At 45.2% G+C, this 13,744-nt stretch overlaps 1 protein-coding gene across 4 annotated transcripts; it reads right to left on the reverse strand.

Moving 5' to 3' along the window:
* Positions 1 to 357: 357 nt before the first annotated feature.
* CLBA1 (clathrin binding box of aftiphilin containing 1) lies at positions 358 to 11,412 on the reverse strand. Of its 4 annotated transcripts, none has more exons than XM_063159812.1 (6): positions 11,361 to 11,412; positions 9,601 to 10,293; positions 5,346 to 5,494; positions 3,820 to 3,949; positions 2,000 to 2,113; positions 358 to 1,025 (listed from the first exon to the last, which is right to left on the reverse strand). In XM_063159812.1, exons 2-6 carry the CDS (start codon positions 10,063 to 10,065, stop codon positions 858 to 860), a joined length of 1,026 nt encoding a protein of 341 aa, XP_063015882.1. In that variant the 5' UTR covers positions 10,066 to 10,293; positions 11,361 to 11,412; the 3' UTR covers positions 358 to 857. The 4 variants fall into 4 exon arrangements, with proteins under 4 accessions (XP_063015882.1, XP_063015880.1, XP_063015883.1 ...); XM_063159810.1 differs by having other exon boundaries at positions 11,315 to 11,410; XM_063159813.1 differs by lacking the exon at positions 11,361 to 11,412 and adding an exon at positions 10,897 to 10,961.
* Between the last annotated feature and the right edge of the window lie 2,332 nt (positions 11,413 to 13,744).

The following is a 13,744-nucleotide window of genomic DNA, read 5'->3' on the forward strand; positions in this document are numbered from 1 at the left end:
GCCAATGAAGAAATAAAGCTGTTGCAGTTGGCAGGGAACCAGCAGGGACTCTCCGGAGTGACAGTGAAGTGCATCCCCTGCGGCACCAGGCATGCAGGAAGATGGGCAACACTTGAAAGTTTCCATAAAATCTTAAAAGGGCAGGAATTTACACCATTATTCACGTCCTGAACTGCACCACTGCTGAGCTTTCACAAGCAGGGTGTGCACGGTGTAAGTGTGGCTGGATGAATCCATGTCCTGCGACAATCAGCTTCAAAAAGCTTCAAAAGGTGATTTATTTCAGCCAGAAATCCATCCCAGAATGAAGCACTCTGCTGCCTCCACCCCTATCACCACAGCAGGCTTCACCAGACAGAAATTAAAACGCTTTTATTCTAAACCCCACTGAAAGTCCCCAAATGAAGAACGGCTCTTCTCGTTACCGCCAGCAGTGGCAAAGCCACAGCTCTCAGCTGACCCACACTGGAGCAATATGAGGAGAGATGGGGGCAAGGCACATTACAACACACCTGAGACTTGGGAATGAAGGTTTTTGATTGAAGATTAAGGCCTGGAAGGTCAGTAGTTCAGGAGAGTCCACCAGAGTTATCTCCAACCCTGGTTGCAGCTGCAGCATTTACTGTAAGAAACAGCACTCTGCAGCAAAACGTAGCAGGGCAAAATTACAAAATTTGACTTCTCAACTAAACAGGAGAAATATCTTCTAATAAGGTGGCCTTATGTCCCTCAAATACAGCAATGTGTCACTTTGCTAAAGAATGTCTGTAGTCTATAGTACCAAGTCAGTAACAAAATGAAGGCAAACTGCATTCAGTTCAAAAAAAAAAAAAAAAAAGAAAAAAAATGCATTTAGTTCAACAAACATCACTACTGAAAAATTTCATTTTTAGGTTGTGTGTAGAAAAAATCTGCTTTTTCCTTGGGATTGTTATATACTGTGTATTTTCATTTGATGATGTGGTCTTCAAAAAGAGGTTACAGGTGAAAAGATGACCATGTCTGGAGTCTGGTGACACAGAAAGCTGAGTGAAAAAGAAAAACTTAGTTAATTTTTTCCATCCTATAGGAGGTTAATCACTTTGCATGTGCTAACCTAATTTTTATAAATTTTCACTAAAATAATATTTTAAAATTTTATTTTAAACTTTTTAGAGGGAAAAAAAGGACATAAATATGAAGATAAATGGGAAACATCCCATTGTAAGATTTGACTTACTTTAAATTAGAAATATCAACATATGGTTTTTAATGAATTTTTCTTTGAGACACCAAGCTGCAGGGTTTTTTCTTTCCTTTACAAGGCTATGCCAGAAAAATATTGTCCTTTTACCTTAACTTTGTACCACAATTCTTTATTCTTTTGTTCCTTCTTCATCTACCTCAAACCTCTTCTCCTTTGTCTAAACCCTGTTCCTGTATTTTACACATTTCCAATGTGATTCAGCCACTGTGATCCCCCCATCATGTACTCACTGAGGAAAGAAGAACTGAATTGTGAAGGAATGAGCTGGACAGTCCTTTTAAGTTTTATTTTCTGAATTCTCTATCATTTCCTATGTACCAGGTTCCCAGACCAGTTATACACCCTGACTGTCCAAGGCAGTAAATAGAATAAAACAGAGCAATGAAAATGTGTCTCAAACTATCTGTCTCCACAACAGCTGCTCAGTTTTATTCTGCACTGAGGAAGGGACCTTGGGTTGAGTATATTCCTCCAAAACACCTTGCTAAAAAACAAAGTGAGGTGACTGAGGTGTTTTGGAGAATGGCACAATTTTCCTTCCAGCTTGCATTGCTACAGCAAGAAACACACAAGTGCCAAGGTACCTTTTCTGAAAAAGTCAGAGAGGTTTCAAAGGCCAAAATCCAACTCCACATCCGAAAGTTTTACCAGCACCAAGCCATTCCATGAGAACATGTGCTGGAACAGCAGGGAGGAGCATGCTGAACACACTCTGTGGTTCTCTGGAATTCTCACTTCCAGAGCAATCCTTACCTTGGTCTGGATCAATGCTTTGCAGTCATTAACACTGAATGCATCAAACCTAAAGTCCTCGTTATCTTTGACATTTGATTCTTCAAAAATATCAGTCTGGTTCTCTGAAACGTCCTAAAAAGACATAATTTACATTTTATTTATTAATTTGTTTATGCATTTCTCTCTGATTTCAGTGCATGCAACTTAAAGAGGTTTCCCTCAAATAACAACTACTAAATTTTACTTTCTTAAGCTGTATTTTTTCATGTGTCTCCCTTTTCATTAAAACAACTTTATGCCAGAACCAGTTCTACAGATGATGCCTTACATTTCAGCTTTTGTATTTTTCAGACTCTGTACTGCATTAGTGCATAAGTCTGAACTCTGTATAGAATGCTAGCAAGCTTTCTTCACATTTTGGCCAGACTAAACAATCCTTTTAGGCCTGAGAAACAAGGTCATCAACACAGCCTCAGGCCCAAAAAATATAAACAAAAGTAAACCGGGGAGAGAAACAAACTGGGGGAATGTGACTTCATTACCTGAAGCCAAAATTGGAAAATTAACCTCTGATATGCAAACACACCAAACTTACATCCATCTGAGAAAGCTGGTGACTGCTGTCCATCTTGGGTTGCAGCCTTTGCAAGGCTTTGCACTGCCCAACGAGTATCTTTTGAAAGCATTTCAATAAATACCAACTTTATTCTCTAACTCTGTCTAGCCTCTGCTCCAGGTAGCTCCTCAAGGCATCACCTACACACATGGATTTGTGACTTCAATTAATAAAAAAACCCATTTCCAATTAGTATTAGCCTTAATTAGCACCAAAGCATTGCTGAGAAATGCCTCTTAATCAGTAATGTTAAAAGCAATACAGTTTTCCAGAAATAGATAAGAATGATGCAAGTTTAAGCTACCTGAAGAAAGGAACAGAATGGGAGTTTAGCTATGTTAGAGAAATGTCTCCAATTTTCTGCCTGTTAAATTACAATTCTACAAAGTGACTTTTTAAAAAGCAAAATAGGTGTCCACCTTCAGCACCCTCCTTCTGCTTGCACATAACTTGCATGAAAAGTCAAATACTCCCCTAAAATCATTACCTTGCCAACCCCATGCTTCAGCATTCAAATAATCAATTGAAATAGTTACTTCTGAAAATTACGTGTGACTAATGAATCCCAGCTAAAAAACTGAATTCCAAACCATCCCTGACACCTGTGCCTTCTCAAAACAAGAGCTTGTCAAACAGAGACATTTCTATTTGAGATCTTTCAACACTGTTGGTTTGGTTTCAATCCAATTTGTAACACACTCTCCCTCAAGCCTCACAAAACCAGAGGAATAATGTGAGGAAAGGGGAAGCTGAACACACTTTCAGTTTCTTCACAGTGAATTCATCCAGCAATTACTGTAACAGCCTCTCTGATTCAGATCTGATTTTCACTTAACAGAAAGTGAATACAGATATTAGAGGCTGACAGTTTTCTCGCACTCTGAGCAAAAAAAGTAAACAATGCTGCTGCCCACACACCAGGGAGCTGATTCTCCATCTCTACCACCTGAAAGCTGCTTCTCCATCTCTACCAAAGCTAATAACAGGGAACTGTGCTGGGCAGACTTCACTAAAGACAATTAAAGTGTGATCCTGCACACTTTCATAGTTACTTACACATGAAGGTGAGAAAACACTAAGCTATTGTCTTAAAAAGCTCCCTGATAAAAGAAAACAACCTTGTGACTCACCCAGATCTGGTCCCTCCTCCATCTGCTCACAGAAGATCAGATTCCCAGCCCAGTGTTTATGCTGGCAGAATGGAAAACCATTGTTCAATTACCTTTTGATTTGCATCTACTCCGAGAACGCTCAGGAGGTTTTCTTGGCAATGGGATTTACTCCAGGGATGTTTTGAGCTGGGGGCGTTATCAGAGTCCCTGAGGGCTCTCCATACATTTCCAGAATCCATGCTAGGGAACAAAACACACTTTGAGGTTTCCAGTGAACATATGCAACAGGTATTTTCACTACACACAGCTGTATACTAACCTTCATCTGACAAGCAACTTGTCTTAAAACTCTTCTGCACTTGTCCAAGCTGCCAGCCCAGGGCACTAATGAGCTGGCATGACAATTAGTGGGGGCAGTAAGTCAGCAGAAGTGTTTGTTTGTGCTCCTCAGATAAGAGGGGCAGGAGAAGCACATCCCAGAGACTGCCACATGCCAAGGGCTCACAGTGTTCAGCTGTTTCTGTGAAATGTGGGCAGAGTTCAGCCCTGTCAGCTCTGCACTTTGCCTTCGCTGTCTCTCGAGCCTTTCTCCATCCCACAGGTGACACTTCACCTGTCCCACTAAACAAGGCAAAGGCACTCACTGCTGAAACAGAGAGGAGAGAACTCCCCTGACATGGTTCTTTGCATTCTTGCACTGCATTCATCACATATAAAAATTCAGCTGGGCTTTACTTAGTTTGCAGTTGTCATTGGACTTAGTTACTCATCACAGTAGATTAGGAAATTTTTGTTTTTACCTGTTTTTACCTAATAGTGTAGTCCCCTTTACAATTATGTTTCTCCACAAGTTTGATGCTGATTAAAATATAACACATATGCAGGGAACTTGGCTGAAAGAGTGCCCACATTAAAAGTTTTACCTACATTTCTTCTGAGTCTCAGGACATTTCTCAAGTAGAGGCTGACACTCCTTTCTAGACACAAAGCCTCCAAGTTATGAAAAAATAACTGCAACCCTGTTCAGTAACTACAATACTGCTCTGAAGCTGCTGATCCTTAAAAAAACATGTAACAGAGCTAGAAGTGTTCCAGCTGGTGCTGGAGAAAGCTTAACTAATGATACTAATTGCTATTCACATAGCCCAGGAAAAAGCCAGATGCACCACAGATTCTGAAGCACATCTGGTTAAACATGAGAAGAAGTTACCAACTGGGAAAACTGAGAGGGGAGGAAAAGAAAAAGCAAGTTGTTAGTGGAAGCAGCAGCCTCCAGTGATGAAGAAATAAGTGGGATGTGCTGTAAAGAAAGGACAAGCAAACAGGAAGAACAGGCTGCCTGTTGGGTTCTGGCATTCCAGAGGCTTAGTCATAATGAGGCACACCAACAGCAGGAAAAACCCTAAGCAGGAATTTGTAATTTTGATATATTCCCTTCATTGTTTTCCAATGGCTAAGACACCATCCACTTCCTTTAACGATGCACTACAAAACTGGTGAGATCTATACACTGAAGGCACAGTACTAAAAAGATTTTTAAGGGCACCACTGATTTCTAAATTATGAAACAAACAGTGTAATTGATGAGGAACTTTTTCTTTCCTTTTTTTTTTAACTGCTAATCTAAACTCATTACCAAAGCTGATTCTTCAAAAGTTCAGGAATCCAAACATCTTCATTACTTGCATCAAGAACTTGCTCTAAGCTTCTTATGCACTCTCTGGACTGTGGCACAAAGACTTCTGGAAAGCTCAACTTGAATATCTCCTCATAGCTGTGGTCTTCCTAGAAAAAAAAGATATTTTTATTACAAACATCATACAAGCCATCCCTATAGTGCATGAAGGACCTAGTCCAAAGACTACAATAATTCTAGAGATTGTCTTCTTGGTTTTAGAATTACTATTGCTATTGCTATTGCTATTACTTTTAATAGTAGAGGGACTGAGCTCATATTTCAGTGTTTTGAGTATTTTGAGTACTTAGAATTAGAGGAAGCAAAAGTCCCAGAGTTTCTGATGAACCTTAGTCTTTAACTTCCCAGCATTTTGGTCACAGACTTGCATATTTAACACTTGGGACTCCTCCTTCTGCTCATCTAATTCAGTCCAGGTCAAATCTGACATATCAATTCAACAGCTTCTTTTGCCAGCTCAGTATTCAAACACTCCTAATGCAAATGTAACACACCTGCCAAATGCTACAGTTACCAATAAATACTTGTACTCTGCAAGTCTGCAAAAAAGATGGGGTGAGGGTGTTTCTATATCCTTGCATTTGCACCAAACTTTTTCCAGGCTATGTTAAAAATCAGAGCCAGATTTAAACCCTTGTTCCTCCTCAAGCAGTGATGAGCAGGTTTGGAGGAATGGCCACAGAACAGGAGGGATCCAGACAGGCTGAGTGGAAGTAAGCACTAGTGAGTGGGGTTATCTGACAACCAAGAAATACATTTACAAGGGAGAACATGCATAATTTACATCCTATCCTAGGGGCATGCCATCTGCTTTGGAAGCTGTATCCTTTTATTCCTTCAAGCAAGGAATTACTGCAATTTTCCAAATAGAAGCAAATTAATTGACTTCACCACCCTGCCCAGGGACTGCAATGCAGGAGCAGAAACACTGTGTGCAAACTCAAGAATGGAACCAGTCACTTTGGGGGTTTTGCGCAGCAATCAACAATTTAGTCTGAAAACCCTAAGCATGGATACTCCATATTTTTATAGTTTCATTTATTTGTAATTCGAACAGCTGAAATATTTCCACAGCGTCATTACACTGAACTCGGACAGGTGGGGTGAATACTGAGAGAGTATGGGTTTAATCTAAGGATAAATGGGCAAAATCAACAGAGCTGGTAGAGCTTCTGCACCTCTGACCCTGCTTCAAGGAACAGAATCTGTGCCCCACGCTGCTCCCTCCTAAGTAAGGCCTTGCTAAAACCCTTCCTGATGATTCACTGCTGGGACATTCAGACACTCCTGGGTAAATTCCTCTGAATCTTGCCCAAAGTGTCACAATGCTTTCAATCAAGTTGTAAATTATTTACAAACAGGGATACAACATGGAGGATCCTGATGGATGCTCAAGAAGCAGAGCTCTGTGAAGTTACATTTGCTAAAGCATGTATGGTGAAGGAAAAAAAACCAAACAACTTCCAGGTAGGCACTGTCGGTTTCTCGGCTGTTTTAATGACCCGGGAAGGCTCGGGGTGGCCTTGGGCAGCCGGCACTCCAAAGGACGAAAAGAGGCTTCAGGTGTTTTCTCGGTCTTCAGTGTTTATTAGTTTTTTATCTAAAAGATTTTCTCTCGGCCCGACAGAGATCTGCACAGCAGCCAGCCATGAGCACACTGAGAGCCCCCGGGGCGGTCACTTATCTTTATACTCAAAACTATGTATACAATATTTACCTATTTCCCCCAATACCTTTTACCCTTATTGACCAGTGCACCTTTAGTAATAACCAATCCCAAAGTGCCAACATCACCCCAGAAGATGGAGGCCAAGAAGAAGAAGAAGAAGGACAGGACACGCCCCAATTCCTCCATCTTACTTCTCTAGACCCCCCTGTACAGAAATCTTAAACCCTGTGTTTCACACTCTAATTAACCCATCCCTTCACCATTTATCCCAGTGAAATCCTCCCGTCCTCATACAGGTGTCGTCTCCCGTGCAGGATCAAAGTCCAGCCACCAGACACTTCTGGCAACATTCCAGGACTCCCGAGCCCCCCAAGGGTGGTCTCGGTCACTCTGCACATCAGTCCTGAGGTGCTGAGATCCCACAAGGCACCAAAAGTGAAGTGGGATGGGAGGCAGGGAAAAGCCAGGCAGCTGCTCTTGGCTTTGGGATGGGGGAAGTTACAGCCCCAGGGAGGCATCGAGGGCAGCACAGCTCTGCCTCAATTTCAGCAGCTCCCTGGAGCCCTGGTGCTGCTCCAACACACATACAGGTCCCTGACTTATAGTTCAGCCAAGACAGATAAGAGATTTTTTTATCACCTTTATTACTGTCTATTTCAGTGAGTGTTTCTGCAACAAAGTTTGGGTATATTCCCATTTATCTTGTGGCTTTGTACTGATTATAAAAAAATCAATGTACAAAGTTCACATCAGTACTTTCTGAAAAAATCCTCTATATCCTATTATATCAAAATACCCCATGGCTTAAACACACGCACCAGTCCCTCTCTCTAAGGCCAGTGCTTAAAGACTACATGAAAAATCCTCAAAGTGTTCAATCCTGTAGGGAAAATACCCAGCTACTGCAAGGAAATTAATGATTGTTTCCATCTCAAAGCCCATGATTCTGATCCCAGATGATGTAATTTAATTAACTGAAGCAATAAATACTCAAGGTCAGACCTCTGACCTGAGATGATTTCCAGAGGTCCCTTCCAACCCACCTGGCCTTTTTTCTATTGATCATACAGAAGCCAGAGTCCCAGTCCAAAGATTTTATGATCTCAAACTAACAATGCAAAAAGCACGAGGATAAAGGACAAGCTACACATATATTCTACGCTCCAAGGGATACCCAGCAGCTCTGTGGTTCTTTCTCTACCTTGAGATGAGAAAAGACAACTTGAAACTCTAAGCATGGTTAACTTATTTAACTCGTACTGGACATTTCCTTCTGCCTTTAACAAATGCAAAGTAAAGAAAAGGCAAAAAAAAAGAAAAGTAAGATTAAGATCTACTGCTTTTGGAAAGAAACCAAGCAACCTGCTATATTCCATTTCAGCTGCAGTCATTACAATATTCTCTTTCTCCAACAGAAGGGTTCTTGTCTGCCACTTCCAGCATTACAAAACATTTGAATTCTCTGTTTGTGCACACCAATAACCAGGTATTTTGTGTATCTACATTCAATCAGTGTGAGCAGCTTTTCCCACCTGCATCTTTGTGTTTTTACTAGTAACAGCTCTGCAACAAGTAAAATTCCTAGGCAAAGGGCATGAAATCCTGGCTCCAGGAAAGTCTCAGTTCCCTACACACACTAAAATTCACCCAACAGACTACAAGCAGTAAGTTATTACAGCTACAGATTAACCCCATGGAAGTCTTAGCTGATTGTTCTCTCTTTTCAAATGCCGTCATTTAGGATGAAAGTAGTAAGAACAAGGAGATTTTGTTCTGTATTAATATGTTCTTTCTGCCCTTTTGTAACTTTCCTTCTCTTTGCTGATGCATGTTTGGTCCACATGGAAACACATTTATCCCAAACAATATATAACCCTTTACCTGAATTTTTTTTTGTGCTGATAAGAATTCATTGCATTACCTGCTCAAAATTTTAGCTCTAACATTGTAGGAGTGAATGTTATGTCCTATGCTAAAATATGAATTATATTATTTCTACTAATAAGACTTGTGTGTCACCATCAGACTAAAATTCCAGAAAAACTGTTGATATTGTTCAGGGAGTATACTAAATAACAAAAATGTATTGGTTTTGCCAGTTTCTGACTCAATGGTATGTGGGTTTAGTTCAATAAGTAATACTTCAATTCTGTGAGACAACTCACAGAATTTCTGTCCACCCCGCTTTTGTCACCCACCTTTCCCCATTTGTTGTTTCTTCTGCTCTTTCTTGTCTAAATTTTACACTGCATGTCCTTCAGGGCAAGGTTCATGGTGCCTACGTGCTTCCCTGCCTATGTGCCTACTTATTCCTGGTGCCTGGAAGCAAAACAGTGCATTACATTCTTTAAAGCAGCACAGCTTAAGTATTTGTCAAACACCGCACAGAAGTTGCTTTTGTTCCACTCGAGGTAGCTGGACAATTTCTCTGCATGTGCAGATTACCCTGTACAGAGAAGACAGACACAGACCCGGAGGTGTGGGAAGCAGAAACACGAACATTTCTGGCTTTTGGTTTACACGTACCTGACTGAGAGAGCCCGAAGCCTCCTGCTTGCCATGGCACAGAGATGGCTCCGCACACCCGTGGGCAGCAGAAATGGAAACGCTGCAGCCTCCTCTGCTCAGCCCCGCATCGGCTCCCCGAGTTACTGCTGAATTCACCAAAACTTCAAGGTTATCACTGGACATCTCTGATTTGTCTAAGGGCTCTGTGAAGCCTTCAAAATCACCCCAGGAACCGCTGGGTTCTGAGGGACTGAAGCTGCTCTCGGGAAACTCCTCGCAACTTCTCCCTTCGCTGTTCGCTGCAGGGAGGCTTTGCTGCGTTGCTTCAAAATTAACAATTTCTTCATTGCTTGTCCTTTCATTCCAGCTACAGCCATTTTCATGGAGAGACACCCCACCTGCCCCAGCTGCCAGGCCTTTTGGAGGCTCACAGTGTGGTGTGTCTGCGTCACCGAGACTTTCTACCACCGACAAGTTCTGCATCTTTGTCCAAGAGGGAAAAAAAATAATTTGTTGAAATCTGTACTGCAAAAAGGTTACTGAAGTTCAGCTGCATCAGAAATATGAGTGTTTCCAAAACAAAATCAAATTCTTCATTTCACTCCAAAGAATAACAGCACTGCTGAAAGAAAACAGGATGTCCTTCAGCCTCTCCTCCAGCACTCGGCATGTGCAGTTATTCGGCCTCACTTTCTGTGCAGAGTATTAAGCCTGCAAAGAAAGGATTATAAATAAATACCTCTGTGATAAGGCCTGTGTAGGAATAAAGATAGCTGATAAGGTAGGAGAAAGAATGCCTGCATTAAAACAAACACATTCCAGCATTATCCACTGAAAATTGCTGTAGGCAAAATTATTTAAAATTTACACAGAACTATCTGCCCAGACCACAAGAAAGCCATTAAATTAGTGAACAATACCCAGCCAATACATAACAGAAGTCGCTGGATTATTAACTCAGAACTGACTGAGCACACTGGAGACAAACTCAGATAACTACAGTCAGCATCCAACACTTTAAAAATATTTTCTGTGACTACTTCATCCACCTCGTGTAAACTCAAATAATGCAAACTCAAATAATGCAAACTCAAATAATGCTATTTCTGCCGGCATGGGCTGCCCCATCCCAACAACTAGAATCCTGTAAAAATACAGTATTTCCAGCTATATAGGTAACTGAGGCAGATCTAATAAATTCAGTTTGGCATCTGTAAACGATACAGACCGTGCTGCATTGGCCGTGTTAGATTAACCCCATCTCCTCAAGCATTTTCCCGAGCTGGTTTGGGGGGCGGGTTAAAAAGCACTCACTAAACGCTCCTCTCCCAACCTGGCGCGGTGTTTAACAGACCCGAACGTGGGTTTGGCCCCGGGTTTCCTTCGGCGGCGGGCCGGGCACGGAGCAGGGGTGCGGCCGGTCCCTGGCCTGCCCCAGGGACACGCTGGAGTCCGGGGGCGACAGGGCGGGGGATTCGCGTCCGGAGCCGCGGGCGCTGCCACCGGGCCAGGGAGGTGTCACCGGAGCGGGCAGGGAGATGTCACCTGTACAAGCAGCACGGAGATGGCACCGGTGTGGGCAGGGAGATGTCACCGGTGTGGGCAGGGAGATGTCAGCTGTACAAGCAGGGAGGTGTCACCCGTGCGGGCAGGGAGATGGCACCGGTGTGGGCAGGGAGATGTCACCGGTGCGGGCAGGGAGATGTCACCTGTACAAGCAGGGAGGTGTCACCTGTACAAGCAGGGAGGTGTCACCGGTGCGGGCAGGGAGATGTCACCTGTGCGGGCACGGAGCAGCCTCTCCACAGCCGCCTCTCCCCGAGCAGCCTCTCCACAGCCGCCCGCAGGTCGCCAGGGGCGGGCCGAGGTGTGCGGGGCGGGCGGCGGGGCCGGCACCGCCCGGGGACAGCCGAGCCCTCCCTCGGTGCCTCCCTGCCCGTGGAGGAGGCTCAGCGCAACCTCCGCGCCCGCTGTCTGTCTGTCTGTCTGTCTGCCCGCCCTCGCTCCGCTCCCACTGGGCCTCGCTCGCAGCCGCATCCCGCGGGTTACAGCCCCGGAAGAGGCCGGGGGTCAAACTGAGATGTGAAAAAGAAAAGTATTCGCTCTTTTTTTCCTCCCTCAGCTTCTTGCTGCAGCCTGGCAGGCTAAGGAAGTGCCATTTGTTTGTAGTCGTTCCTGTATGCCTTTCATTTGAGACTAGCTAAAAATTCCCACATAGTTGGAAAGTTCCAGGATACAGATTTTAAAAATCAGGATACAGTCCACCCATTAACAGAACCTCAGGATTAAACAGTAGGAACAGACCAACAACAACCCTCTTCCTCTCTTCTTTTGCCCTCCAGGTATTTGGGTGTCTCTGCTGAGGCTGAGGCCTGATCCCCTCCCGACAGGTAAAGGCAGAAGCTGTGGGTGCAGTGCTGCACATGGGTCACCCCATGGCCTGGTGATCATCCCACCTCATCCCATCCCACCCCATCCCATCCCATCCCATCCCATCCCACCCCATCCCATCCCATCCCATCCCATCCCATCCCATCCCATCCCATCCCATCCCATCCCATCCCATCCCATCCCATCCCATCCCATCCCATCCCATCCCACCCCATCCCATCCCATCCCATCCCATCCCATCCCACCCCATCCCATCCCATCCCATCCCATCCCATCCCATCCCATCCCATCCCATCCCATCCCATCCCATCCCAAGCTGGCTGGCTGCTCCCAGGCCTGAGGGTCAGAGGGAATGACACCAACAAAACTCCCCAGCTCCCTGTCCTCAGGCTGGGTTAAACATCTGGGCAGTCCCAAGGAGCAGGGGACAGTTGTAAAAGCAAGGAAAGGGGTTTTCTGGAGCAAGGCCCAAAGTAAAAAGCTTTTTCGAGGCACTACACTTTATATGTTTTCCAGCCCAGACACAGACACATGCACTCCTCCCACGCATCTGACTCTCATTCCAGGCTCTGGCGCTTTATCCGAGGGCAAGAGGCTGCATTTGGGAGCCATGCCCAGACGCAGAGCCAAAGAAACTTTATTGGCGACTGCCTGTAAGGGTTTCTTTAATGTGTTTTCTTTCTGCTTTCTTCCTGCCCTCCCGCGGCAGCTCAGGATGTCGGACCGGCCCGGCGGGGCTGACTCAGCCCGAGCGCCGACCCCGCCGCGGCCGCGGGCACTCAGGGCTCTCCCTGCTCTGTTCCAGGGAAATCAACATCCCCTTGCAGGGACTGGGAATGTTTTGCTCGGCTTTACGCTTTCACCTGTGTCTTCTGGAAAGAAAGGCCACCGAGAGGCGGCACACAGGCTGAGGTGATGCTCTCCTCCACAGCGCTCAGCACCCGGGGATGCGCTCGCCTGTCCTGTGTCACCTGTCCTGTGTTACCTGTCCCATGGGGCTCCATCTCACCTGTGCTGTGTCACCTGTCCTGTGTTACCTGTCCCTCTCACCTGTCCCTCTCACCTGTCCTGTGTCACCTGTCCCATGGGGCTCCATCTCACCTGTCCTGTGTCACCTGTCCCATCTCACCTGTCCCTCTCACCTGTCCTGTGTCACCTGTCCCATGGGGCCCCATCTCACCTGTCCTGTGTCACCTGTCCTGTGTCACCTGTCCCATCTCACCTGTCCCATATCACCTGTCCCTCTCACCTGTCCTGTGCCACCTGTCCCATGGGGTTCCATCTCACCTGTCCTGTGTCACCTGCCCCATCTCACCTGAACCATATCACCTGTCCCTCTCACTTATCCTGTGTCACCTGTCCCATGGAGCTCCATCTCACCTGTCCCATCTCACCTGTCCCATGGAGATCCATTTCACCTGTTCTATTTCACCTGTCCCATCTCACCTGTCCCATCTTACCTGTCCCATGGAGCTCCATCTCCCCTGTTCCATCTCACCTGTCTCATCTCACCTGTCTCACCTTTGCAGGGATCTTCAGGTGCTGATCGGCACCAGCATCCTGTGTGCCGTGTGGGTTCTGCAAACCCTGCAGGTTCAAGGTGTGTCTGCAGCACAGCGAGGAGCTCTGGCAGAGCTGGGCATTTTCAGAAGCTGGCACAGGCCTCTGACATCAGAATGTGGGAACAGAAGGAAACGCCAGCTCCTTCTTGCCAGGGGAACATCAGGAACTCTGAAGGGCTGGCCAGGTAACGCTGCTGTTTGGTCTCCCC

The sequence above is a fragment of the Melospiza melodia genome, chromosome 6, assembly GCF_035770615.1.
Source record: "Melospiza melodia melodia isolate bMelMel2 chromosome 6, bMelMel2.pri, whole genome shotgun sequence".
Lineage (NCBI taxonomy): Eukaryota > Metazoa > Chordata > Aves > Passeriformes > Passerellidae > Melospiza > Melospiza melodia.

What these genes read in the sequence shown, in the direction of transcription:
- CLBA1 (XM_063159812.1), bottom strand. Translation starts at nt 10,065, where the DNA reads ATGCAGAACTTGTCGGTGGTAGAAAGTCTCGGTGACGCAGACACACCA. An exon ending in GAGTAGATGCAAATCAAAAG is followed by an intron (nt 2,114 to 3,819) that starts GTAATTGAACAA and finishes ATGTCTTTTTAG; the next exon opens with GACGTTTCAGAGAACCAGAC. An exon ending in AAGCATTGATCCAGACCAAG is followed by an intron (nt 1,026 to 1,999) that starts GTAAGGATTGCT and finishes TTTTTCACTCAG; the next exon opens with CTTTCTGTGTCACCAGACTC.